Source organism: Myotis lucifugus, unplaced genomic scaffold (assembly GCF_000147115.1).
Source record: "Myotis lucifugus unplaced genomic scaffold, Myoluc2.0 scaffold_157, whole genome shotgun sequence".
NCBI lineage: Eukaryota > Metazoa > Chordata > Mammalia > Chiroptera > Vespertilionidae > Myotis > Myotis lucifugus.
In genome coordinates, this window is record NW_005871205.1 from 1721323 (window position 1) to 1748945 (window position 27623).

Sequence of the window (27623 nt, forward strand, 5' to 3'; positions counted from 1 at the left end):
CCCATTTATTTATGCATTCGTTGGTTGATTCTTATATGTGCCTTGACCTGGGATCAAACCTGCAACCTTGATGTATCAGGACGATGCTCTAACCAACTGAGCCATCTGGCCAGGGCTGGGAGACTGTCTTTAGGAAAAACTTCCCAAATAGTTTCTCATTTAAGGTCTTCAAAGAGGAAAGGGCGGAATTTGGTTTAATAAGAAGGCTCAGGGCCTTAGAATTAAGGTAATGCATAGACTTCGTCTTGAGGAATTGCTGCTGTGGAGTAGCGAATGCAGTCCTATAAACTGTGGCACAGCCGGGGTTAGAGACTGGATTTCTCATTTTTCATGTTTCCCCAGAGACGTTTGAATCAACAAATTGCTTCACACTACATCCTAAGACAGAGGGGCCACATCTACCTTGTTGACTGCTCATAGCAAGTGAGCTAGACCAAGATTCAGGTACAGAGGGTCAAGTGGTACTTGAATTGCTCCATGTCCAGCTAAGGTGACAGGGAAAGGACAAAACCAGGTGTTATGACCTCCCAGAATAGATGAATAAAGTATGACAGCAAATAATTGGAACTAAAGGCAGTCTCTACTCTCTAGATTAAAGCTTCTAGACCAGAATGCAGAGGTCTCACTCATGCCAGCTTGTTTTAATGTCTTGGTTTTGGAGCCATAAAGAGCAGGGGTCTGAACATTCTTAGAATCTTGCAGAATCTGATCATGTCAAATAATCAAACCCTCTAAACTCTAAGTCACCCACAAAGTCATACAACAGCTCCCCTTAGCAGATGCACCCTTACCCTTCCATTTCCACCCCCCATGCACTGTAGGCTCACTTTCCTACAACACCTCCCCTCTCCTGATTTCCCTTGGGGAATGTGACTTGTTCAAGGAGACTGTGGGACCAAGATCTCAGGGAGGGTCCCTTCCAAGTATGATGACAGGTAGGACAGACAGGCAGAAAACATAATTTGAAGTATTTTTGTTTTTTTATATACAGAATACAGGAAAGTTTCTGTAAAGTCTAAAACATTACAATTACTATGTACATTGGTACTAGTTGTGGGGTAGGAGAAGAGGAGGGAGTCAAGGGTGGGAGGAAGAGGAGAGAAGTGGCAAGAGAACAAAAAAAGGAGACAAAACAGGCTTACGACAAAAAACATTTTTGCTACAATAGACAATTGGAAGAAAACGCTCTACCACATGTAGTACTGTACACAGTTTTTAAAAACATTGAAAAAATGTCATCACTAGATGTATTTACACAAAATCCAAATACACTTTTCCTTATTCGAAATAAAATAGATGGACAGCCAGAAAAAGGATTCATTTCTCATTTGTCCATAATACACAGTAGCTACCTGTAGTGCAACCGCTGCAGAAAGGGAAAATAACTTGGAGGGTGGGAACCATGGAAGGAGGGTGGGTAGCGATCTTTATATTAAATAAAACAATGATATTGTATAGATTTTGCTGTATGAAAACTGTATTTTTTTCTTTTAATATAAAACTATTGTCACTGCCACAAAATAGAACAAGTTTCTGATTATTTTACAACGGCGGGCGAGGGGGAGGGAGCAGGTGGGTGGGGAACGGTTTTGTGTTGGAGGAAGTGTCCAGACCATTGGCCTTCCCCCCCCTGCCCACGCTGTTCCTCAGCTCGGGTCTGCCGCTTTTCCATGAAATGTTGAGTACAAATATATGTGCAAATGCCCCCTAGAACTTGAGAAAAGAAAAAGGATTTTAAAAAACAGTCAAAAGGTTTTCTTCATGTCATGCAAAGATTGTAGTTGAAGGGTTTCTGGTGGAGTATAGAAAAAACCCGGGCTTGGTTTGTGTACATTTTTGCATTGCAGGAGTCTTGGGGTGGGTGAGGCGGGTGATGGGGTAGCCACCAGTCCTAGGGAACGGAGTTGGGAGCGCAACACAGGGCCCTGGTGGGGCTTGAGAGAGAGCTTCTCGGCCAAGACCCCATCTTGCAACAGACTGGCATCGCCTTTGGGCTGTTTGGTCGCAAACTCAGTGATGCTGAAGACAAACTGCAGACACCCCAGCTTGATGTAGCTGCCATGGTGCAGTAAGGCCGTGCCTTCCCAGCCGGCCCCACTGCCCCCAATCAAGCTCGAGCTGCTGGCTTTGCAGTTGCAGGGTCTCCGTTGTGGCCCCTGGGCTTGGGAACTCATCATGGGTGCCTCCTCACTTGGCTCTTCATCCTGTTTCTGGTGCCGGCGGCGCCCTGGGGAAAAAGGGGATGGTCACCAGAGAGGAACAGTGAGCAGTCCAACCATCTGGGCTGTTCGCCAGATGGACCCCTGTACCTCCCCATTTTAGATACTGCATGACTGGGGTGAGGGATGCTCAGAAAGGACTGGTCAAGTCTGAAGTGCTGTACACAGAAGTGGGTGCACGGCACTTGGTTCTCCGTGACCCTCCCTGGGCCCAGGAGTAAGCACTTGGCCAATGCAACCAGGAAGGCAAGAGACAGCATATCACTGGCAGCAAGCCTGAGCCACCCTGACAGAGCCTTAGAAAATGTGTCCAAAAATGGCAGGCTTCATGGCCACAGGCCTCTGCTCCAACTTACTGATGACACTCTGCACTTTGGCAACAATACTGCTTGGGGGGGTTGGCGGGGTCTTCTCAGAGAAGTCACATGAATACAGCACATTGTCCACCGTTGTCCCGTGCTCACTGTAGTTTAACAGCTCATAATGTTTGGTATTCTGAGGAGGAGGAGGGAAGATAAGATGTGTGGTCTGCTGCGTGGGGCCTGGGGCTAAGGGGAGAGAGGACATATGGAGAAGGCTGTGCTGCTCTATCTGGGGAGCTCTCTTTCTTTCCCAATCGTGCCCTTCTTCCCTATACTTTTCGATTGGGGCTCAAAATTCACCTCCTGTGTGCTCTCCCTCCCAGGAGCAAGCTCCCGCCTTTCCCTTCCCCCACCCCTCCCCCCACAGGCATGCATCTCCTAACCTCTAAGGGAACCCACGAGACCTGCAACCAGGGGAGCAATGGGCACTGTCAGTCCCAGGCTAACCCCCTGAACCTATCTCTAAGGCTCCCTTTTCTCTGACTTTCCAGAGCCAAAGCAGATTCGCCTAGGTTCTCTCCTGTTGCTTCTTCTATCCTAAGCCCTGCCTTGTTTCACTGTCCCCAGCTTTCATAAATGTACTCTAACAATAAAAAACAAAAACAAATAAACAAAAAAGATTCACCCCTTCAGGGAAGCCTTCCTTCTTAGACCCCCCCCCCCCCTACTCTTTTCTGCCTCCTCAGCACTGGCTCCTGTTGAAATCACTGGCATATGAGATGATGAAACTCAGAGTTGCACTAAGAGGGCTTGGCTTCTTTCTATACTGTTTCCTTCCCCTGCTTAGCCCCACCCCTCCCCCGACCTCAGCTGAGCCTGTGATCAACCTCAGGAGATATGGTAGCCCTGCTCCTGGGGAGCAGATGGCCATGGTAGAATGTCCTTTTCACACCAAGACTCTTCTCCCCAGATGACAGGGAGGGAAAAGGAGAAGACCCCCAACCCCCTTCTTCTCACCCAGGCACTGAACAAAAACCCAGTGCCTGGGAGAGGCCTCAGGTGGGGAGAGCTCCCTCCTACCCCATCAACACCCCTTACCTCATCGTAGAATATGCAGGCGTGTTTCCCAGACACGTAGTTACAGTGACCATAGTTTGTAAGGCACACGTCCATGTCAGCTCCTGCAAGGTGACATGAATAGAGGAAAAGGCGGGCAGAGAACAAATTATAAGGTGTATGTGTGAAGGTGTGGGGGAGGGGGAGTGTTAGCTTCTGGGCAGGCACTAGGAGACCCTGAGGGACAGGTAGCTCAGGGCCCCCTCCTTGTATTTTAAACTAAAGCTGATGTCTTTTCAACCTCTTGCTAAAGAACAGTTGTCTTTGCCAGCTGATCTGCTTTAGAACATATGGCTGCTGCCCAGATGGGTACAGTGAGCTACTGAAGAAAATGCGATATTTTCTTTTCATTTTTTAAAATATATTTTTTATTCATTTCAGAGAGAAAGGAAGAGGGAGAGAAACATCAATGATGTGAGAGAATCATTGACTGGCTGCCTCCTGCATGCCCCCTACTGGGGATTGAGTCCGCAACCCTGGGCATGTGCCCTTGACTGGAGCGTCAGTCCACAGGCCAACGCTCCATCCCCTGAGCCAAACTGGCTAGGGCGAGGATGGGATGTTTTCATGAGAACACAACATGGGGTGCAGGGCCTATAAATCATATCACCTGAAAGCAGGGAAATGTCTAGGCTGGGGGCTACTCTGCCTGTCTCTGTACAAGATAGAGGGCGAACTAAAGCTCAGGTGTATGTGAGCCCCGTAACTTTTTCAAAGACCTGCAGGGAGAAAGCATGTGCTCGCTCCTTGGGTATCTCCTTGCAGTGTTTTATTTTTATTATTATTTTTTTAAAAATATATTTTATTGATTTTTTACAGAGAGGAAGGGAGAGAGAGAGAGAGTTAGAAACATCGATCAGCTGCCTCCTGCACAACTCCCCACTGGGGATGTGCCTGCAACCCATGTACATGCCCTTGACCGGAATCGAACCTGGGACCTTTCAGTCCGCAGGCCGATGCTCTATCCACTGAGCCAAACCGGTTTCGGCAACCTTGCAGTGTTTTAAATGCCTCACTGAGCAGCAGTCAGAAGTTTTACCTCTCCTGATGTCACACTGGGCACAAAGCAAAGGGCCAGAGGACAGGGAAGACAAGCAGCTGATGGCCTCCTTTCTTAGCCCCTCTGGTTGGGACATCCATCAAGTTAAACCAGTCTGCCCCTTTCTAGCCTTTGAGGGTAAGAGTGTTAGTCTTTAGGGCTGAACAGACTCAGCACCTCCCAGCTGGCTCACCTGTCCCGATGTAGAGGGTTCGATAACACATGTTCACAGCTCCTCCCAACCCTAAGAGAGGGTAGAACACAGCTCGGGCCTGTACCTCCTTTCTTTGCACTACAAGACAAACACAGGGATAGGGTTATTCAGAAACTCAGAACCTGACACTCAAATGCAAACCAACAGAACATATGGCTCAAACATTAACAGAACCTGGACCTTTGGTGCATCGCTTGAAGAATATAATCCCACTGGATGAGTAATCTTTACAAACTCACATCCAACACTGGGCTGCTTCAAGGTGAGGCTCTCTGTCCCACACACAGCAGTCCTCACATGGGGTAAGAAGGACCAGAGCTTTGACAATGGTCACAGAATTTAAGGATGATAGTACTTTATGAGCTCTTGGCTGCTGGTTGGTTTGTCAGGGATATACTAGCTGGTCCTATAGGGAGGTTGTGCAAAAAAGGGCACAGACCATCTCTCTCAAACTTTAAGGTGCATATGATTTGCCTAGAATCTTGTTAAAATGCAGATTATGATTTTGTAGGTCTAAGGTGGCGCCAAAGCTCTGCATTTCTAACAAGTTCTTAGATGCAGCTGCTGCTGCTGGTCTGGGGACCAAACTTTTAACAGCTAATGCTCCAAGGGGTATCCTAAGCAGAGTTAACCTCTTGGGAAGGATTTCCAGGAGGCTAGCCCAACTGTTATTCTGTTTCTCACCTTTTGGGAAATTCTTCTAACTTGAATATTTGACAGCAATTGAGCAGAAAACACTACATATACCCAAAGGCACTTGTAGCTGTTTTCTGTGTCTCAAAGTGGATATGTATGAAAGAAAGTTACAGTGCACTTCCTGGAGTCTGAGCTGAAAGCTGTGGGTGCCATTTTGTATCTGTTTTCTGAGAAAAAAAACAAAAACCATGGTGCTTTATAAAGCCCATAAAAAGCACACACTGAAAGCTGAGATTTCCATGGAGGGGAGATGGCCATTCACACAGAGAGATCTGACGGCGTGGTGTGGTGGCAGGTGTGCATGCGCACCTTCTGTGTGGTGCCCTCCAGAAGCCAGTGGATGTGCCCCGACACTGCCCGGTGAAGTTTGGACCCGGGAGGGGAAAAGCTGATGTATTCTCTGCAAGGCCAGAAACTTGATCAGCTTCTCGTCCAGCATATTTATCTCGATTTCTATTAACCAAAGAGAAAGATTAAAAAAGCAGCTGAGGAGGAAATGGAATGAGAAGTAGGCTAAGGTTACCGAGCAAATAGTGCAGCATTTCTAAAATCCAGCCAAGAGCTTTTTTAAAAATAGCACAAAGTGATACAAAGATCTTGGCTGGGCATCTCACTAGCCATCTGCAGTGAGAGACAGGCCCCAGTGCAGACTATACAGATGCCTCCTGCCCCTGGGTAGCTGGATTTTAGGTAAAGTGGTCCTAGAAAGGTAAAGCAAGATAAACCATTTGCCTGTGCATGGGGAAGGCCTGGATGTCTGATATTGGGGCTTGGATTTCTACCCACTCTCTGTTTACAGAGATCGAGTTCTGCCCTGCTTCTCCTTGATTGTGGGAGCGAGATGCCTCCTGATTTTATTCTGCAAGTGCAGGTGATCTGACTATAGTGATTTTCTCTTCTCTTCTCACTGGTCAGCTTGGCTCTGTTCTCTCTTCATCTTTGATTATGTGTATATGCATAAGGCAGAGATAGAAGGGGCTTTTTTCCTACACCACTCCCCTCTCCAGCCCTGAGATCAGGCACCCCTTCTGCCCCTTTTTGAAATGAGCTGAATGCTGCGTAGGGACAGCACTTTCATCACAGTAGCTGGTGGCAGAGCAGCAGCTCATTCACTCACCTCCATTGACATCCATAAATGCTCGAAGTGAGTTGGTGAGGTCCACCATGGCAGTAGAGTTGGCTGGGAAAGAGGGTACGGTTAAAGCGCTTCCTATGGATAACGTGCCGGGGCTGACCTTGCCATCTGGGGACGGAGCAGGAAGACTGTTACTTACGTCGCCTGAGGGAAACCCACCGGTACAATCCCCCACTGCCGAGACAGGTCTGGATTTCGGACCCAAGGTGATGTTCCCTTCTCGATTCTCACCCCATAGGCTCTGGAACTCCTAGAGCTAAAAACGTGTGGTGAGGAAGGGCAGATGGAACGACAATGCACCCAGGCATGCAGAAGGCTCCAGAGAACTGAGAACCAGTGAAATCTACTGCTCTGGGGAATGTTGGTGGGGTAACTTCATTCTCTGAGCCATGACTACCTCCTGCTACCTATACTCATTTAAATAAGTGGTGCCTGCCCCTAAAGCTCCTGCCTACTGAAGTCTGACTCACAGGTGCAAAATCTATCCAGGAAAAAAGCCTGAGAAGTGGGGCCACCCTGAGATCAGGGGCTCCATGCAGAGAAGTCACAGACACCTTGTTACCAAGACTTCCAGCTGACTAGGGAGGCCAGCTTCAGTTCAGACAGGAGAGACCACAGGGGGTTTCAGCAGCATCTGATACCTGGTTCAGATGCTGGGGTCAGCAACCTCGAGGTCCCGAGTGCTGACTGGAGATAGCTGAGAGAGCAGGTCCACACTAGGTCAAGTATGGACATGAGGGCAAGCTTTTGGGCCAGAACTCTCTCTATGGGCATCCCACTCTGCAGCAATTCTAAAGGCAGTGTTCCTTTCTAGCCCTGCTTTCCCTGACATGGAAGTTCCTTCAAAATAACCAGGCTCTGAGAATCTGGATCAGGTGTGGATCATGAAACAGAGGCTATCACTCAGAGCCTCAGGCTGACCACAATGGTTTCGGAGCACATGCTGCCTTCCTCCAGGGTGATGGGACAAAACAGGCAGAAGACCCAGGCCTGGAAGGAGTGGGAAGGTGGAATCAGGAGACCCAGGCTGTAGTTCCAATCCTGCCACTGACTTGTTAGATCACCTTAAAGAAATCACTTAAGCTTTCAGAGCCTAAGCAGTCCCACTGAATAGACGAAGACAAGTTAACATGTACTTTCTCTTCCATCACAGAAATGAGGGAAGGATAAATAACACAGAGATCAAAGCCCTCTGAAATATTCACAGATAGGATTTTTTGAAGCTTATTTGTCAGGAAGAGCATAAAATTACTCCAAATCACCCTAAGGCTGAGTGGCACTCACCTGAAGATGGCGCTGGTGAGCAGAAACTTTGGCTGGCTCCTGTGGCCAAGATACTGTCTCCTGCTGCTTGGGGGGGAGTGAGCACCCGGGTGGCATTTGGGGGTGAGCCCAGTGGCCTTGAATCTGTCAACGGAGGTCCTATCTGTGATTGGACAGTCTTTCTTTGCAAAGTGCTGGTGTTCTCGATGCTGGCACAAGAGCTGGGAATGGAAGGGGGCAGGCTTGGGACAGGAACCAAACTCCTCTGGGGGCAAGAGCTGGGGCCAGTGGCATTCTCTGTCTTCACAATGATGCCGACGGTGTGGTTCTGTAGCCCCCCAGCCGCTGGTGGTGTGAGGGGCCGGGGCCAGCCTTGTCGGTGTGAGAGGCCTGGTAGGGGGGTGTTGGCGCCTGGAAGTCGCCGGGGGTCCGTGGAATCAGTGGGGCTGCTGTAGAGGTGTGGGCCATTGGCTTTCACCTCTGTGTTCACTGGCCCGTTGGCAGTCCCACAGGGGGTTTTCTTGGATTTTTCCGCACAAGAACTGCAGCTGATGTCCTCTAGGGCTGGGGGTTGGTGGGGTGGAGAGCAGCTCAGGGAATTCTGGGTGCTAATCCCTGAGGGGCAGGACAGGGGATAGTGGGAAGGTGTAGTAGGTGCCTTGTCAGCTGTTTGCAGGGAGGTGGTGATTGAGCTGTCAGTCACAATAACAGGCTTAATATCAGCCTTCTCTGTCTGTTCAGAGTCCCAATGCGAAGGCATCTGCTTAGCAGATAAATGTTTCAATATGCTGCACTGGAGCGCAACAACACTACAGAGCCACTGTAATGGAAGGAGAGGAGAGGAGAGGAGGGTAAGAGGCCTGGGAGGCGCTGGTCCTTCCTGCCACAGTGGCCAGGGCTACAGCAGAGCTGATAAACACTGTTTCCGAGGTCCCATTGCGAATGCCCAGAAAGGGTGTGCTTGACTCCTGATAGGATTCCATTTCCATTCCCAAGCAAGACTTGTTGGTACACTCAGCAGACAACACCCTGGTCAGCAGAGCTTGGGATTCCCGTTCTGGTTTTGCCCCTAAGGCTCACCTTGTGACCAATATTCAGCAAGTACCCTAAACATCGGCTGTGTGTCCAGCACTATCACCTAGTCTCTCTATGGGTCTACTGAGCTCTTTCTACAGACAGTTTTGCACATCTCACAGTGCAGGGAGACCGATGGAGAGAAGCAGACCGGTTGACTCTGTAGTTCTCTTACTTGCCTCAAGATCTGAGTCAGAGGTTCTCCCTGAAATAGTCAACTCTTGGGGGGTGAGGGTGGGGGTGGGTGGGGTTGTAGAAGATGGGGATGGGAATGACACTGAGGCTATATCCATAACAGCTGCAGTGGGATGGAAGATTAGATTTGGAATCCCAGCCCTGCCTTCACTCACCTCTTGCTGCTCTGCCTGGGTGGCTAAGTGCTCAGAGTTCAAAAGGTGCATCTGTGATTCCTCAGGGATCCCATTGCAGATCAGCTCCCCATCCCGAATGGCCGCGGGTGCAATGAGTGGGGGTGGAAACTGGTATTGAGATTTTATAGCATCAGGAACCTGTTCAGAAGAGATAGGAGGAGGAAGGAGAGGGAGATAGTGCCAACATGGCCAGTTGATTCTGCTCTGACCGTGCTCTTCTGTCCTTGGTGCTGATGCCCAGGGGACCATCATCCACTCTGGGATAAGGTGGCTTGGTGGGCAGCAACTGCTCTGTGCCACCAACTCTTTGCCTAACACATATGCACGCTAGCTTGAGAAGGCACAAAACTGGAAACAGCAGGCATGCCCCCCGACTTTACTTCATTAAGGTCTAAGGACTGAGGAAGCCAGAAATCATTGCATACTGCCTTCTGCTTTGGTCTAAAAAGTGGAAGACTGACACCAAACGGCTCCAGAGTGGTACCCTGGGCTCTTATTGCTTAGGATCAAGTTTGGAAAGTAAGTAAACAATATCTGAAGAGATAAAAAGTTAAATGAGATCACATTCACAGTAGACATGCTCAGCATGAGGCCTGGCTCCAGATAAGCACTCAATGTCAGTTTTCTCCATTCATTCATGACTCATAAAACAATTGAAGACCTCTTTGTTGTACAAACAGAAGACACACTCTGAATCTCACCATGTAAGAATGAAAGAGCCACACAAGCAAAGAATCATTCATACATTCAACCAACATTTATTGAGCTTCTCTTGAGTCTGGGCACTGTGCCAATTCCTAGAAATCCAGATGAACAAATTTAAGCCTTGCCCTCAAGGAGCTCACAGTCTAGTAGGGAAGATAAACACAGAAACATTATAATACAATGTAATGGATCCTAGAATAAAGGTATGTCTAAGTAGCTATTAAAAACATGGAGAAAAGTGCTTATTTCTACCTGGGGGACAGAAGCTTGGGATTAGAGATTTTATAGGAAGGTGGTATTTGAGCTGAGACTTGGCAGTTAAGAAGGAACTTCCAGGCAGACCAAGGGGAAATAGGGTAGGTAGGGAAGCAGTACCTAAGGCAGAGATGTAAAAGCACCTGGTAGATTTGGAAAATATTTTGGGAGAACCAAGAGATTTGGTGAGCAGGTTCTTAGGGAGGATAAGGGAAGGAAAGCCCCAAATGGTTGCCTTTCCTTATTTTATTATTGTTATTTTAATTTTATTTTTTTATTTACTTATTTATTTTTATTGATTTCAGAGAGGAATGAAGAGGGAGAGATAGAAACATCAATGATGGGAGAGAATCATTGATTGGCTGCCTTCTGCACGCCCCCTACTGGGGATTGAGCCCACAACCTGGGCATGTGCCCTCGACTGGAATCAAACCCAGGACTCCAGTCCATAGGCTGACACTCTATCCACTGAGCCAAACCAGCGAGGGATTATTTTATTATTATTATAAAACCTCATTTGAGGATATGTTTTTATTGACTTTAGAGGGGAGGGGGGGAGGAGAGAGAGAAACATCGATCAGTAGCCTCCCGTATGTGCCTAGCCAGAGATTCAGCCCACAAGCTAGGAATGTGGCCTGAATGGAATTAAAACTGCAACCTTTTGATGTATGGCAGGAAGCTCCAACCAACTGAGCCACCCAGCTAGGGCTCCCTGTCCTTATTTCACTCTCAAATTGTCCAATTACAAAATGCTTTTCAGAAAATTTGTGCCCTTGGATTTTCTTCAAGAATAGAGAAACATTTTAAAAGGGAACATTATAAAACGACAGGGTTTTATCAAAGCCTCTTGGCCTGTTCATTTTGGTAGCCCGGCTCTCTTCCATACCTATATGGTGAATTATAGTCTAGATTTTTTCTAGAGCTGTTTAACTAAGGCAGTGGTCGGCAAACTGCGGCCCCTTGAGTGTGGCTCTTCCACAAAATACCACGTGCGGGTGCGCACGTACAGTGCGATTGAAACTTTGGCCACACTCAAGGGGCCAAAGAGCTGCATGTGGCTCATGAGCCGCAGTTTGCCGACCACTGAACTAAGGTATGAGGCTTGTCACCTGTAATATATCTTACCCCCAACTGAAGACACCTAACTTAATTTTGGAAAACTGGTGTTTCCACTGAAGTATAAATATTTACACAGTTAAGAGTTTGTTATCCAATTTTCAACAGTTAACATCTTGCTGGTGCTGACACCCACTGGAAATGATTGGTATGATTTTTAAAAAAAATCCTCACCAGAGGATATGTTTTTACTAATTTCATTTATTATTTTTTTAAATCCTCACCCAAGGATATTTTTCTATTGATTTTTAGAGAGAGTGGAAGAGAGAGGCAAAGACAGAGAAATATTAATGTGAGAGAAACACATCAATTGGTTGCCTCCTGCATGAGCCCTGACTAGGGCCTGGGCCAGGGAGAAGCCTGTAACTGAGGTACATGCCCTTGACTGGAATTGAACCCAGGACCCTTTGGTCCGCAGGCTGACACTCTATCCACTGAGCAAAACTGGCTAGGGCTGTTTTTACTAATTTTAGAGAGAGGTGAAGGGAGGGACAGGAAGTGGGGGGGGAGGGGGGGAGAGAAGAATATGTATGAGAAAAACATTAATTGGTTGCCTCCTGTACCTGCAACCTAGGTATGTGCCTGGACCAGGAATAGAACCGGCAACCTTTCAGTGCATGGGACAACCAACTGAGCTACACCATCAGCCAGGGCGAGGCTGGTGTGATTTTAAAGTATGGCTGCCCCCAAGTGGCCATATTTGAGAATTGCTGGTTCCTATTGATACATAAGACAGTCTGGGATTATTTCAAAAGAGAAAAATCAGTTTATATATAGATATATAGTGTTGGGCTCTCTAAGTTAAATGAATGAGGGGATTGAGTGGTTTATGAGAACCAGCCTCAACACCACCAAATACTCTTCAAATTTCTCTGTCAAATCTCTGTGGATACACTTTAATAATTGTTAAGTACATAAAATGTATTGTTAATATATTAACAGCAGCCTGGGAAAAGAGATTTAACTTTCCTTTAGACATTTTCCCCTCTTAAATTCCTCAGTTGGGATAGCTCACTTTCCACATGGCCCTCTGCTTAATCACCCTCACCTTCACCTCACAGCTCTAGGAAAGGGGCCATCAAACAGGAAGAGATGGCACTGAGTGCCAGGTGAGGGGCAGTAACAGCAGAGCACATCTACATTTGGTGGAAGGGGTTAAAGAGTGTTTATCCTCAGGAGAACTAGAGACCTGCAGTTTGAAGGCCTACTATGGGGTTTGGCATTCATAATCCCGACCACCCTCCTCAAGTATTAAAATGTACAGCCACATTCATTACTTGTTCACCACAGAAAAGTCTCAGGGACTTCAGTTTCCCTATTTGTGGAAGTGGGACCATGGCCCTCTGTCTATACCATGAAGGTGATCAGAAACCACCATCCTGCCTGAACCAGGTTGTGACTCACCTTCAAGCTTCTTCTTTTGACCGACTGGAGCACACGGCGGTTAGGAGGGTGCTTCTTATGAATTCGGTTTAGGAAATCCACTTTGACGACGTGCTGTGAAATGGTGTCCTGGAAACGGTCAAACACCTGGCACCGATTACTCAGTGTCATATTCTTTTGGTTCAGCTAGGATCAAAGCAGAAACACTCCTGTGGTGAACCTCAAAAGACATCCCTCTCCCAACTAACTATAAATGGACCAAATGGGATTGTCTGTCAGGGGTTGGTATGTCAACACTTGTCAGAGTTGCATAAGACTTTCACCCTCAGCCCTGCCCAGTCCAACAAGGGATAACTGGTATGTTCCTATTCCCTAGAGTGGCAGGAAATAGGGAATTAGCTAAGAAGTGACCTTCCAAATTCAGCCTCTGACAGTCTTCTGTCCAGCTCAGACCACCCTCTGTCAGTTTACAGGTTCCTTTTTTTCTTTTAGTGTACAGGTTTCTGAGGAGATGCAGGCCTTGGCCCTCAAGAGACCCAGACTCCATTCCTAGCAAGAGAACCTCTCCCACAGGAAGCAGGACTGTTTCCTATATAGGAGTCTGGTTGACAGCTGGGATCAGCACCCAAATCCTGTGTGCCCTGCCCTATTCCTCCTCCATGGTACTAGGGAGCAAACTCCTAGAATATATCACAGTCTTGTTCTATAGGAGGCAGAAAACGTGGACTGCTCTAAGAGGCCAAAGGGAGGAGAGGGAAGTTTGTGCAGCAGCATACAGAAATTATGTCACATTTCCTCTTCTACAACTGGTCCCATATACTTTAATTCAAAAGGAAAAAAAACGTGTGGCAGCTTCTAATTAGTAAAAGAGGAAAAACCCCTAAGTGGCTAATAAAATATTACCCAATTAATAACTTCTCATCTGCTGGAAAGGTGATCTTTAAGATTCATATTTGGGTAAACTGCTCATGGTTGCTTTTTTTTTGGTTCAGTAAGAGGCAAAACAAGATACTCACACTGAGCCCCAGAGAGAAGCTTCCTCCTAGATAAATCTTTCTGAACAGCATTAGACAAATAAGAGGACAAAGCAACTATTTTCTTTCATATGTGCAAGTCTATAACTGAGGTTCCCTCAGTGTAAAGTGGAGAGCACATTGCCACGTTAGGGGCAACAGTCATTCCATGATTATCACCATTTGATAGGCAACGTCTTATGCAATAACATTTTTTAATTTGGAAAGGCTGTTCTTATGAGGGACCTGCTCCTCCTGAAGCCCTCTCCTACTCAATCTATGAGTGACTATTCTAAGTGCCTATAAGGAAATGTCTTTGGAGATAGCAAACTACAGTTCTGTTTTGGCCCCAGGAAGCAGTCTGGAAAATGTACCCAAGACTCCTGGGAAATAGATAATACCCTCACACCATTCATTCAATAACTTAGTTATTCAACACCTATAAGTGTTATGACAAGAATTAAAGTAAGAGGAGGGAAAGAACCTCATTTGGTGCCTAGGAAAGATCAGGTGTTCAATAAATGGTTGACTGTCTGGAATACCATTATATCCATGTCAATTCGCTGAAGTTACTGTGCAGTTAGTTAATTCCTGAGATATAAGAATAAATATCTTAGAATTTTCTTTGTTCCCTCTAAAAACAAGAGGCAGGAAAATATGGAAGCAACCACTGTGAGAGTATTTATTTCCATAAGGTTGGACCTAATATACCCCAGTTTAGGGCTATAACATCTGCTTGATTCACTCTGGAAGAAAATATTAATGAACAACCAAATGCTAGTGGGTTAAGTCTGTCCATGCAGCTAAAATAAGGCATTGTGATAAAAGGCAAAACGCACAGCTAATGCATGTCAAAATAATCGGAATTGAGTAGAATGGTCTGCAGAAACCAGCATCGGAGAGATTATAGTGAATTCTGGTACAAAGCTGACCTTACTATGCTTTCTACTGAATCAGTCCACGCTCCACTGTGCCCGTAGAGGACTGAAGGGACACTGCTGTACTTACCACCACATGTTCGATGTGATTTGGACACATCCATCTGCCCAGGGGCATGGCAGTGAGTGGTGGCTCAAGGCAGTCCATGTGGAACAGGAGGGGGCAATAGTCACACTGGATGAGAGGGGCCACGCGACAACTCCTGCAAAAAAGAGATTAGGCCATTTCTGTGGCAAGATGGGAGAACTCAAAACAACCTCCCATCCTTAATCCTAACAACATTCTCCCACATCCTCCTCCCCCAATGATTCAGTTACATTCACGATTAGAAAGATGGATGAAGTTGGGGGCTACCACACAGCTCTTCATTATTCTCTCTTCTAAGAGAACTGTGTCTTGTCAGGAAGTGAATGTTTACGTGGAGTATGCTAAAGTGGCTGTCGGAGCATGAATGATAAATGCTCAGTACTCACTGGGGGAAGACAGCCAACTCTACTTGATCTTTCTACTCCTTAAAAAAAAAGCAACTACTGCATTAAACAACAACAAAAATACTAGCAACCTTTCTAAAATCTACTACAGCAAGAACCTTTTCTTCTGCATGAAGCACTCAGAAAAACTGACAACCAGAGACAGTTGTACTGGGAAAATGATTTTGTAATGTATTAATGTAAGCATAATTAAAGGGAGGGGCTTAAGCAAATGCCAATTATGATTTGTAACCATGATATTCCCGGGTCCTCAAAATGCACTGGAGCCACAAGTTTGGGCTGAGTCCTGCACTCTACTATCTAGTCCCCTATAGCTTTTGGTGTGGAACATTTCTTTTTCATATTTTTTTCCTCCTGTTATCCTGTCCTTCTAACATATCTAAACAAGTCCATCTTCAGTAGCAGCTGGTTCCTGTCACTGAGGAGATCCTATTTGAAGAAAACAAGTATCACAGGGAAGCTACAACTGGGGCAACCTAGGTGCTTTTGGAAGTCATCCAGTCTAATGCATACTGTGGATACCTGTACTACTTTTAAACTAAACTTTAGCGATTTAAAAATTATTTGTTGTTTCCAGGGACTTGTGTCGCTGCAGGCTAGAATTCTTCCTGATAGGTAGTCTAAATATTTCATACTTTAGTTTACTTTCAACTCCTCTTGTTTAGCCTCTACAGTTTATAATACTTCTTAAAATATTCAAGGCTCTGATCAATTAGTCACTCAGTCTCTCTGCTCTCATATCATCAAAATATAGATTATGTACATTTAACATGTATGGTTTGAAAGAGGTGATGGAAGAGAGAAAAAAACATCATTTGCTGAATATGAGGAAAAGCCCCTTAGTATGGAGGAAAAATACCTGCTACACGTGAAGCAGACTTTGACCGGTAAGGGAACGAGACCATTGTGATCTAACTCATGCTGTGTCTTCTTAACGTTTTTCCCTGTGGTTTCCTCCTTTCTTCTTCTCTTGCTGGAACCTAGAAGAGAAATTGGTGGTGCTGAACTTTCTCTAGGTGCAGAGTTCCTGGCCTCAGATATGGACACAATAGTAAGCGAAAGGAAGAGATCTCAGTAAAAGCATGTGCTATGGCCTAGACATGGATCTCTTTCTGAGGCTCCCTGGTCTGGTTTCAAGTGAGAAAAAGAATTAGAGGGGAGACTGAGACATAAGTCAGTACCTTGATCAGAAGTCACTTGTTCTGTGGCACAAACACCTCTAAAGGTTTTGTAAACATAAAGTGGCCAGAAGCCTAGCTTATATACTGGCAACTTGTGAAATATAAATAGGTCAAAAAGCCTATTCTCTGGAGGTAGATGAGGAAAAAACTACAATTTCACTGCATTTTAACAAAAATCAGAAAAGCTTTGATTCTGCATCCTACTGACCGTAAGTTTCTTAAGTTTGCCAATTTCACTATATCTGAAAGAAAAAAATAAGATCTAGAAGCTTCATGGTATCAAGAAGAAGCCATGACTTGATTGATTAAACAAACAAACAAAACACTAGGAGGGTAATTTGGTAGAATCTATTAAAAATATAAACGCCTGCCCTAACCGGTTTGGCTCAGTGAATAGTGTGTTGGCCTGCAAACTGAAGGGTCCCAGGTTCGATTCCGGTCAAGTGCATGTACCTTGGTTGCAGGCACATCCCCAGTAGGAGGTGTGCAGGAGGCAGCTGATCGATGTTTCTCTCTCATCAATGTTTCTAACTCTCTATCCCTCTCCCTTCCTCTTTGTAAAAAATCAATAAAAATATATTTAAAAACAAACAAACAAACAAAAACTATAAATACAGCCCGCCTGGCATGGCTCAGTGGTTGAGCATTGACCTATGAACCAGGAGGTCATGGTTTGATTCCCGGTCAGGGCACATGCCCAGGCTGCGGACTCGATCCCCAGTGTGGGGTGTGCAGGAGGCAGCCAATCAATGATTCTCACTGCTGTTTCTATCTCCCTCTTCCTTCCTTTCTGAAATTAATAAAAAAATAAACACAGTTTTGACTCAGCAATTCTAATATTAAGAATTTATCCTACAGACACACACCCACAAGTATACAATGATGTATTTACAGAATTATCTGTGAAGCACTATCTATAGAAACAAAAGATTAGGAAAAACCTGAATGTCCATTAACAGGAAATTAAATAAATTATAGTGCATCTATATGTATATGATAGATCATTATACAACCATTAAGAGAAACTAAGTAATGTCTATATTAATATGGAAAGATCTCTATCCTGAGCACATTATGAAGTAAAAAAAAGCAACGTGTAGAACAGAATATCAAGTATGCTATTTAAGGGGGAAGTAATGAGCATATATCTGTACTTGCTTATACATACACAAAGAAATTCTAGAGGAAATACACAAGAACAAAACAGTGGTTATCTGTGAGGGGTAGGAAGGTGGAAACTAGGCAAATGGCAGGCAGAAGTAGGAGGGAAATTTTTCCTGTACGCCTTTTTATATTTTTTGATTTCTGAATCATGTGAATATATTACTTTAAAAAAAAATGTGATACTGGGAAGGGTGGAAAGAGAAAATTGAATAAGCACTATAAGAGCTAAAATCTTCAAAGATCTCTCCAGGAAGAACCAAGAACAGTATGAGACAGTGGCTATACAGACAGTGATCCCATAGGCAGCACTACCCTTTGACTGGACAATAATCCTCTGGAAGGTGGAGTTGGGGAGGGGATATAATGGTTTGGCTAACCTGGTAGTGCAGTGGTACAAGTCAGTTCATTGGGCAACTGGAATTGGGTGGGGTTCCGCTCCATGGCGGCAGCAATCAGCAGCTCAAAAGGCCGCCTTAGCTGGGGCTGCACATAGTCTGGCTCTACTGCCACTGGCTCCTCATCCACGTCAATGATGTCCTCGTCAACGTCGTTCTGCTCAGAGGTGGGGGTCTCTGTGCTGGCATTGGACGTGGGCGTGCCAGGCCGGCTGGCTCTTCTCTCCAGGATCCGGGCATGGGCCATAGCCTTGAGTTCAGTTTTGCTAGCTGATCTGTCCAACAAGTCAGTGTCACTGCTGGGGGATGTAGTCCGTTTGCCAGATTTGTCCACCAGTCCATTAACATGGCCCAGCTCCTTTTTCTGTTCTCGCTTCTGTGCAAATGAACAGGAGGGCCCATCATACAAAGTACCACAAAACAGAAAGAAATAGATGCTATAAAATCCTATTAGACTACAAACCAAAATTATGAAAGTCACAGATTCATCCACCTGGGGACTTGGAACACAGTTCTGTTAAAGTTGACAAAATTATAGCTGAACTAATGCTGGCAAAACTATTGCAGCAGGGAATCACCAAAAGGCATGGAAATTAGAAACTATTATACAAATCACACATCATTTCCTCTAAGTCATCATATGATACACAATATCTCTATACAAGTAGAGGAGTAAAGGAATAAACAACTGACACAGTGAGAACAAGCTCAGTGAGACTGAGGACAGTAAGAATAACAGTGGGAACCAATGAGATCACTGTAGTTTGCCTGGAGCAGCAGCCTGACCTATTGAATGGTTTTAAGAACTGCTCAAAATAAATAAAGTCTGGCCCGTCAGGTGTGGCTCAGTGGCTGAGCATTGACCTATGAACCAGGAAGTCATGGTCTGATTCCCAGTCAGGGCACATGCCCAGGTTGTGGGCTCAATTCCGGTGTGGGGCCTGCAGGAGGCAGCCGATCAATGATTCTCTCTCATCATTGATGTTTCTATCTCTCTCTCCCTTTCCCTTCCTCTCTGAAATAAATTTAAAAAAATTATATATATAACAGTCTGCAAAAGCAAAGGTAATATGTAAAATAGGCAAGCAGAACTTCCTGTCTAGGGAGACTGGGTGCTAGCCTGGAAGGTATCTGTACTACACAGTGGAAAGATAGTGTGTGAAGGGTAGGGACTCAGCAATCATCGTGGTGGCTTTCAATATTTCAAATTTAACTAGAACTCTGAAAGTGATACTTCTTTGAATGGGAAGGTGGAGAAGTGGAAAAAGACTAAGTGTACTCTGTAGGACTAGATGACTGACAATACATTTTCCTCCAGGATTCCAAATAGAGTGGTCAAATGAAAGTTTAACATTGGTCTCCAGTCAGAAGACAGTTCTGCCACTGATTTCCTATGACGTTGGGTGACTCAGGCTGGTGGGCAGGAATTTCTCTATCTGTAAAGTGAATCTAGTAAAACTTTTCTTCTTCTTTTCTCAGGGACATGGTGATGATAAAGAGAATCATATATATGCAAGGGATGGCTCTGAGTTGGGAGAATCTAGCCTCCACTAGGAATAGGACCTGAACATTGGAGGTTGATGAGGCTCAGAGGATGTATCATTTCAATCCACTTCAGTGTAACTACAGGAGGCCAAAGCCTGGAACTGGTGGTGGTGGTGGAAAAGACAGATATGGCTCTGGTAGGCAAAGAGGGCCATCTGAGAGAAGGTCAGAGTGAAATTTCAGAAAATACAAACTATGTTAGAAAAAAAGCATACTATAATCTCTAGCAAGTAGTTCTGCTTCTAGAAAATTGATGAAGAGGTAATAGAGCGTTGAAGTGAGACAGGATTTAGTTCTTATCTTGGCTCTGTCAATTCCTTTTCTTTGGGAAAGTTATTCTGTATTTATAAGCCTCAGTTTCTTTCTTTCTAAAATGGAGATACTACCACCAGCACCCACAGATGGCTACATGGATTAAATAAGGCACATGAAATACCCATGGGAACTAAAAGAACAGTTTCTCTCCTCCACCTCTTTTCCTGGCTTTACCTCTTCTCCCTCCACTGTCCTAACCCTTTCACGTCCAGCTTCTTTGAGTGGCAAGTTTCTGAAAGGCTTCCTGGCTGGCAGGTATCTCTAACTGGCCCTGCTCTAATCTAACTGAGGATGCACAGGAAGAGATCTTGGGAGGTGAGCAGGCTGGAGGACAGCCTGTTTTGTGGATTTTAGGAGAAATCAAACTACAACTGTGGTAGGTGGCTGAGTTGGCCCTGGCTTGCTTTTTAATAGGAACCCTTGTGAACACACTGAAAAAAAATGTCTACCTAACTGTTTATCTTCTTCTTAAAGGTTGAAAACTGTTACACACATAAACCACAATCTCTGAATCATCTCATCCTGTTTCTGCAACCAAGGAAGTCATCATTCACTGTGACATCATGTACAGGGGCCAGGAAAACAGAAGTGATGTCACAACAAAAGCAAGTTATTTGGTGTATAATTAGTGTGGGGGTGGGGTGTGGGGTGGGGCTTTACAATTCACACAGTGTAATCCACAGTCTATAATCTGAGGATTGGCTCTTTCTTAATCTGAGTGGAAACACACCTACTTCCTTTTTTGATAAAGGAGAATTTAGCTTTTGCATTCCACAGCAGTTCTCTCAATGTAGAAAATAATGTTCTCAAAGCCAGTACTGAATTATTGAAGCCAAGGTAAGGGAAACTAAAGAGAGATTAGGCAATTTGGGGTACAAGTGAGTTCAAAGTCCCCCCACCCCCATATACCTGGCTAAGCCTTTGGTTACTAGTGACTTATTTGTCTTGGGGTAAGAGAAACCCTTTTTCCATCAAGCTGGAGAAGCAGCCTGTTTTTTCTTCAACCACTTTTAGCCATGGATATAGTTGCCACATTCAGGCCACTTATAGGAGGTCTACAAGATCAAACACTTCTCCTGTCACTAGTGAATGAACATGGCTTAGTAAATGGCTTAGTAAATTAACACACCTCTTCTGCCCATATCAGCAGCCCATGTTTGGATTTTAGGCCCTATTGGATTCCAAACAGTCATGTGGGTGATTCCAGGGCTGGAAGAGACAAGAAGAAGGGACAAAAACACCTTCAGGGCCAGGCCATCTTAGCTCTAGAATAGAATATCAGTACTCTAGATCCGGCATTCTGAGCAAAGCCTTTAGAAAACAGCATTATTTATTACCTTTCGACGAACAGTGCACCGGTGACACATCCACTCCCCAGGAGGCAACATCTCTTCACTCAGTGGAGGGTTACTGTGGGGAAAAGACAAGGGCAAGACTAAGTAACTAACTAATCCTTTGAAGCAGTGGGAAAAGCCTACCTAGATTTGGCACAAAGCCTCATGTACCTCAACTTCTATTTTGGCCAGCCCTACAGCACTGCTCAGGCTCTCACATCTTTCAAAATGCTTACTTGGCATCATTTATAATAACCTAAAGAGTGAGCATCCCTTCCTTATCTTAGAAAGAGAAGCCAAAGCCAGAGCTATTAATACTGTGTTATAGGGAACGACATAATTTCTTTCTCTAGAACACTCTTCCCCTAGAAAGCCATGCCTGTAAGGCCTGCCTCAATCAGCCTATGATAGATTAAAGATCATTACAAATTCTTTGATACTCCTTCCATCCAGAAGTAGTCTATCTCCTTCCTCTTGAATTGGGCTTGTTCTTGTGCCTTGTTTGACCAACAGAATGTAGCAGAGGTGACAATGTTGTAACTTCCAAGGTTGGGTTCTGAAGATTCCATTTTTACATGCCTGAATGTTCCACCTCAGAGCCCTGATGTTGTGCTGTGAGAGGCCACACAGAGGAGACTTAAGGCACTCCAATGAACAACTTCTGTTGAAATCCAAGCCAACAGCCAGCACCACTACTGCTATGTGACCAAGTCATCTTGGACCACGCCAGCTCAGATGAGCTTCCACATGACTGCAGTACCAGACAACAGCATATAGAACAGGAAAACCACCTAGCTGAGCCCAATCAACCTATAGACTTGTGAGAGATAATAACTAGTGTCTGTTTTAAGCCACGGAGTTTTGGGGCAGTTTGTCAGCAACAATGGCATACTGAGGACAGCTCCTCCAGGTGTTTTTCTGGGATTACTCAAACATCCTAGACCCCTGGCTGCATGGTTTTGGTTCACTTCTGGCACTTCTCATGCTTTCCCTTATGTGATAGTTCTCTTATTTCTTTTATTAGAGGGACCAAGACAAGGGTTGAATCTCTTCCCTCTTTGTATCTTTATAAGAGGTGTACACAGTAGCTACTCAGTAAGTCAATACTGAATCAAAATTAAAGCTGTGTAGGGGTAGCCTTACTGATTCTCTAGGTGATTGATTTCCATTAAGGTTATACCAAGATCCATATGAGACTTTATTAAGTCCTTGGGAGGCTCATATTTATAATGCCTATACAGTAGTTGTTCTCAAAGTGTGGTTTCCAGACTGGCAGCATCATTTGGGAACTTATTAGAAATGCAAATTCTAAGACCTCACTCCAGATTCACTGAATCATAAATTTTGGGGATAGGGCTCAGCAATTTATGCTCAACACCAAAGTTTGAAAACCCCTGCTATACAGAATAGGCTACATTTATGCTTAAGAAATTCTTACATTTGGTTCCTGAAGGTATTTACTTGGAATGGTAAGGAGGAAATTTTTCTTCAAAGAATCAGAGATACTATAAAAACAAACAAACACACTCGAAGGCTGAGTGTATAAGGACACTCCTTCAAGTCCCAGGGCTTAGTGCGCTCCTGCTTTACCGTTTCTACTTAAAATAGCCTCGGGCTGGCAAATTTTCCTAGCTCCATGCTTCCCCAGAGCCCTGAGCATACATGTCAGGATGCCCAGCAAGCCTCATTGCTCCCTTTCTTCCCTGTTACCTTGGTGGGATGACAGGAGGACCTGTATCAGGAAGCAGAAAACTGGAGGCACATTGGCCTGTGCGGATAGGTCTTCAAGCCCTGGAGGACCACAGGTGAACATCACCTGTAATGTCTACCTTTGTTCTCTCCAATGTATTTCTGCATAGACCACACCCAAACTAATGAAATGCACACATGTAATTTGCAAAGGTCTACAGACTCTGCTATGCTTCAGCAGCTGTTATATTAAAATTAACTCTGAAAAGGCTGTCACTTCTGATTCTGTTTTTCATCATTTCTTTTCATCTGCCTACTGGATTTGAACCAAGATACCCTACACCACATGTAAAGCAGAGAAGGGCAAGGCAAGGTGGTACAGGATTAGATCTTTTTACCAAGATGTGAATGGCCTCCTGGTTACCCTTCATGCTTCCTCTAATCTATTTCCAACCCTGCTGGCAGAATGGTATATTTAAAACACAATTCAGATCATATCACTCTCCAAATTAAAATGCCCTTCAATAACACCCCATCCATTACAGGATAAAGTTCAAGCTCCTCAATGTTGTAGATAAGACCCCGTGACCAGAACCCTGCCTCCTCCAGCTCCATTAAGTCTGGTGCCCCCCTACACAGCCTATACTGTTTCTCAACTCTTTCTCTGCTCATTCCAGGGCCACTGCTCACTACCACTAAAGCCAAGTCTTTCCCCAAACCTTCACCCGGTGGACTCATCTTTTATAGGGGCTCAAGTCAGGTGTTACCTACAGGAAGCCTTCTCTGACAGCCACCTGGCCAGGGTGCTTTCTTGTTTCTCTTTTTTAAAATTGATTTTTAGAGAGAGAGGAAGGGAGAGGAAGAGAGGAGAGAGGGAGAAACATCTCTTTATGCATTCACTAGAGGCCCGGTGCATGAAATTTGTGCACGGGTAGGGTCCCTAGGCCTGGCCTTTGATCAGGGCTGATTGGGCCTTCCTTCCCCAGCTGCGGGCTAGGGCCTTCCTTCGTTCCGCCCCCTAGTAGTCAATGCATGTCATAGTGAGTGATTGAACCCCTGGTCTCCTGAACTCCCAAGGGGATACTTTGCATATTAGCCTTTTACATATATAGATGATGGGTTGATTCTTCTATGTGCCCTGACCAGGGATCAAATCTGAAACCTTGGTGTATCTGGGCGATGCTCTAACCAATTGAGCTATCTGGTCACGGCCTTGTTTCTTTTGTGTGTGTGTGTGTGTGTGTGTGTGTGTGTGTGTGTTTAATTTTTATGCAATCAGTTTAGATTTTTAAAAAATGTATTTTTTACTGATTTCAGAGAGGAAGGGAGAGGGAGAGAGAATCATTGATCAGCTGCCACCTGCACACCCCCTACCGGGGATTGAGCCCAGCAACTGGGCATGTGCCCTTGACCAGAATCGAACCTGGGACCCTTCAGTCTGCAGGTCGATACTATCCTGAGCCAAAACGGCCAGGGTGAAATGCTTAGAATTCTTATTAAGAGGCTTTCAAAAGTAGCTCCTGATTGGTTTCTAAAAGATCACTTTTAGAGATACCAAGTTTAAGAACACACATTTTTCAGAATTCTAGATTATGGCCACAGGCTCCTCTTGTCTGCCCTAAAGTATGGGATGAGGACTGTGAGTTTAGGGAGTATGCAGGGAAGTTAGAGGGTTATTTCCAAGATTAACGTAGAACACTTAAAACAGTAAGGCCTTGCTGGGATTTTGCTGCTTTCTTAGAGACAGAACATGCATCTTGAAATACATTTGAAAATGTGGTTATCTTGAGAAACGGTAATAAAATAATATCTAAGATGGGACTGAAAAGGAAGGAAGGTCTGTCTATGTTTCTAGAAAATGATCATCATAGGCATAGCTGGGACACAGGAATTGCCCATCATAAAGCTTTCTCATAATGATGATTCCTCTTTGCTACTAGCAATTCCTTTCAAGCAATTTAGATGGCAGTTTTTCAATTCAAAAGGAAAAGGATTTATGAAATGCCTCCAGGAAAGACAGACTGTCATTGGGGTAAAAAGCTCAGGAACTAGTTCCAGAAAAAGGCTGTTTTGCAAATAGACTAGTTCTGTTCCACATTAAATATTGTCAACAGGGAAAGGATTCCAGAGAGAAAGGAAATTCTGCCTCAGGGGACTCATGTACACATCCTGAGAAGTTCCCCACCTCATCCACCCATCTTAAAGCTCCTACCCCCATAAGAATGATGTACCCCTAAGTTTAGTGTGCAACTCTGAAATAATTACAGGCGTACCTTGGAGATATTGTGGGTTTAATTACAGACCACTGCAATAAAATGAATATCACAATAGAGAGTCATGCAAATTTTTGGTTCCCTAGTACAGATAGTAGTTATGTTTACACTATACCATAGTCTTTTTTTTTTTTTAATTTTTATTTATTGACTCTAGAGAAAGGCAGGGAGGAGGGGGGGGGGAGAGAGAGAAACATTGATTTTGTTGTTCCACTTATCTATGCATTCATTGGTTGATTCTTGTATAAACCCTGACCAGGGATCGAACCCACAACATTGGCATATTAGGATGACATTTTAACCAACTGAGCTCCCCGGCCAGGGCTATTAAGTGTGCAAATGCATTGTCTAGAAAAACAAAAACAAAAAACAAACCCAAAAATACTTTGCTTGTCAAGAAAAACAAGGCTCTGTCCCAGCTCCCTCTCATCCTGACATATCAATGAAGACAGGGTGCCAAGGGTCATTCTCTACTAAAGGAAATAGTTAAAAGCTAAAAGTCAGGTAGTGCTGAAATTATTCTATCCGAGTTTCTGCAAGCAGTGAAAACCATGAAAATACTATAATGAGCCAGTGCTGCTGTTAAAGACAGTACTTCCTAATCACTAAAGTTAGAAATAGCACAGTGATATTACATCTAGACAGTGTATCACAGTTCACAAAGTGTTTTCACAGATGCTCTTATTTGATTTTCACCACCATACTGTGAGAATTAATTATTATTCTCATCGTACAGGTGAGGAAACTGACTTATCTAAAGCCATGTAGCTGCCCTAACCGGTTTGGCTCAGTGGATACAGTGTCGGCCTGCGGACTGAAGGGTCCCGGGTTCGATTCCGGTCAAGGGCATGTACCTTGGTTGCGGGCACATCTCCAGTAGGGGGTGTGCAGGAGGCAGCTGATCGATGTTTCTAACTCTCTATCCCTCTCCCTTCCTCTCTGCAAAAAATCAATTAAAAAATGTATTTAAAGCCATGTAGCCAATAAGCAGCAGAATTAGAACCCAAACCCTAACTGGTTTGGCTCAGTGGATAGAGTGTTGGCCTGTGGACTGAAAGGTCCCAGGTTCGATTCCAGTCAAGGGCATGTACCTTGGTTGCAGGCACATCCCCAGTAGCGGGTGTGCAGGAGGCAGTTGATCGATCTTTCTTCTCTCATTAATGTTTCTAACTCTCTATTCCTCTCCCCTCCTCTCTGTAAAAAATCAATAAAATATTAAAAAAAATAGAACCCAAGTCAGTTTTCTAGTTCTTTCACATCTTGAATTCAAACTGTTTTTAAAGACTGTTCAGTAGTTCTCTTATTTCTAAGGAACACATTGGAATATCTACCAGGGTATCTTCCTCAACTTCAAGGTCAAGCATTTCCTTCTTCACCAGTCAGTATTTATTGAGTTCCCACTGCTTACTAACCAATGCCACAATGGAGGTGCCACATTGAAGAAAGAATATAAAGCAAACAAAGTTATGATCTACCCCATCAAGAAACATAGCCTTTGAGGAGAGAGGATCAAGGTCATTTGTCCATTCAAGCATTTATTGGACATTTATTTCATGCTAGGCAATATGCTAAGTGGTGAGATTTCAGACATGATCCTTGCTCTCAGGGATCAGAGGCTAGAGACAACATGAAAAGGACAGCTGGCAATGCGACCACATACAATCAACTACAAAGTGATTCTTGCCGTACAGACTTATATAAGACTCAATTGCTCATGGATGCCAAGCTCAGCAAAGAGCCCCAGATGTTTGGTCACTAGGTACCTGAAGGTGACAGTGGCCTTTTCTCTACTCTCTGTCCACAATCCAGAGCTACTCAGCAAATGATAGTTCAGCCAGTGATCCTTTAAAGATGGCAAAATTAAGGATCTCAAGGTATTCAGAAAGAAACTATAGTTTTAGAAGCAGGTATATTCTGAATTTTGAAAAGCTACTTGATAAAAAGAAGGTTCTGGGAGTGGGAGCATTTTTCTGAGAATCGATGTTTAAGTCTATCTAGCGCATAATAGTATTTGAGCCTTTAGATTTCTTCTAAGGACTGTCCAAGTCCTGAGAAGGAAGGTGAGTCCTGGAATAGTTGTCTGTGGTATATGAGCAGGCTTGTCTTGGGAAACTGGTAGCTCTTTAGCCAACAGGCCAAGGACCTCCATTTTCTGGCTTCAAAAGAATATGGCCTATATAGTACTTCGAGATAGGTACTCTTCTCCACGGCAGAGAAGGTACCCCGTGAGGATGGAGCTTGCCTGCAGAATACCTTCCCCTCTTCACTGCTTGTGGATGTTTCCTTCCAGATCACTTGTTGAAAAGCGCTGGACTGCAAGTCCTGGCTAGAAAGTGCCTGTTCACTGCTTTCCAACTCCCTATTTATTTTAACCACTATCCAATCTTAAAAGACAT

General features: G+C 44.6%; 1 protein-coding gene across 7 annotated transcripts in view; it reads right to left on the reverse strand.

Annotated features, from left to right (window-relative positions):
- Window positions 1-961: 961 nt before the first annotated feature.
- PHF12 (PHD finger protein 12) overlaps window positions 962-27623 on the reverse strand; it is a 41255-nt gene continuing 14593 nt past the window's right edge. The window contains exons 3-15 of one of the 7 annotated variants that reach the window (XM_023759495.1): window positions 21269-21341; window positions 18054-18447; window positions 16191-16311; window positions 14910-15042; window positions 12910-13074; window positions 9409-9567; window positions 8006-8804; window positions 6704-6766; window positions 5896-6039; window positions 4870-4968; window positions 3620-3702; window positions 2576-2714; window positions 962-2227 (exon numbers count right to left, since the gene is read on the reverse strand). In XM_023759495.1, coding sequence (XP_023615263.1) covers window positions 1746-2227; window positions 2576-2714; window positions 3620-3702; window positions 4870-4968; window positions 5896-6039; window positions 6704-6766; window positions 8006-8804; window positions 9409-9567; window positions 12910-13074; window positions 14910-15042; window positions 16191-16311; window positions 18054-18447; window positions 21269-21341 — 2854 coding nt within the window. In that variant the 3' untranslated portion in view covers window positions 962-1745. Of the gene's footprint in view, window positions 2228-2575; window positions 2768-3619; window positions 3703-4869; window positions 4969-5895; window positions 6040-6703; window positions 6830-8005; window positions 8805-9408; window positions 9568-12909; window positions 13075-14909; window positions 15043-16190; window positions 16312-18053; window positions 18448-21060; window positions 21124-21268; window positions 21342-27623 lie in introns of those variants that run through there. The other 6 variants (XM_006095538.3, XM_023759496.1, XR_002830893.1 and 3 more) reach the window with 6 other exon arrangements.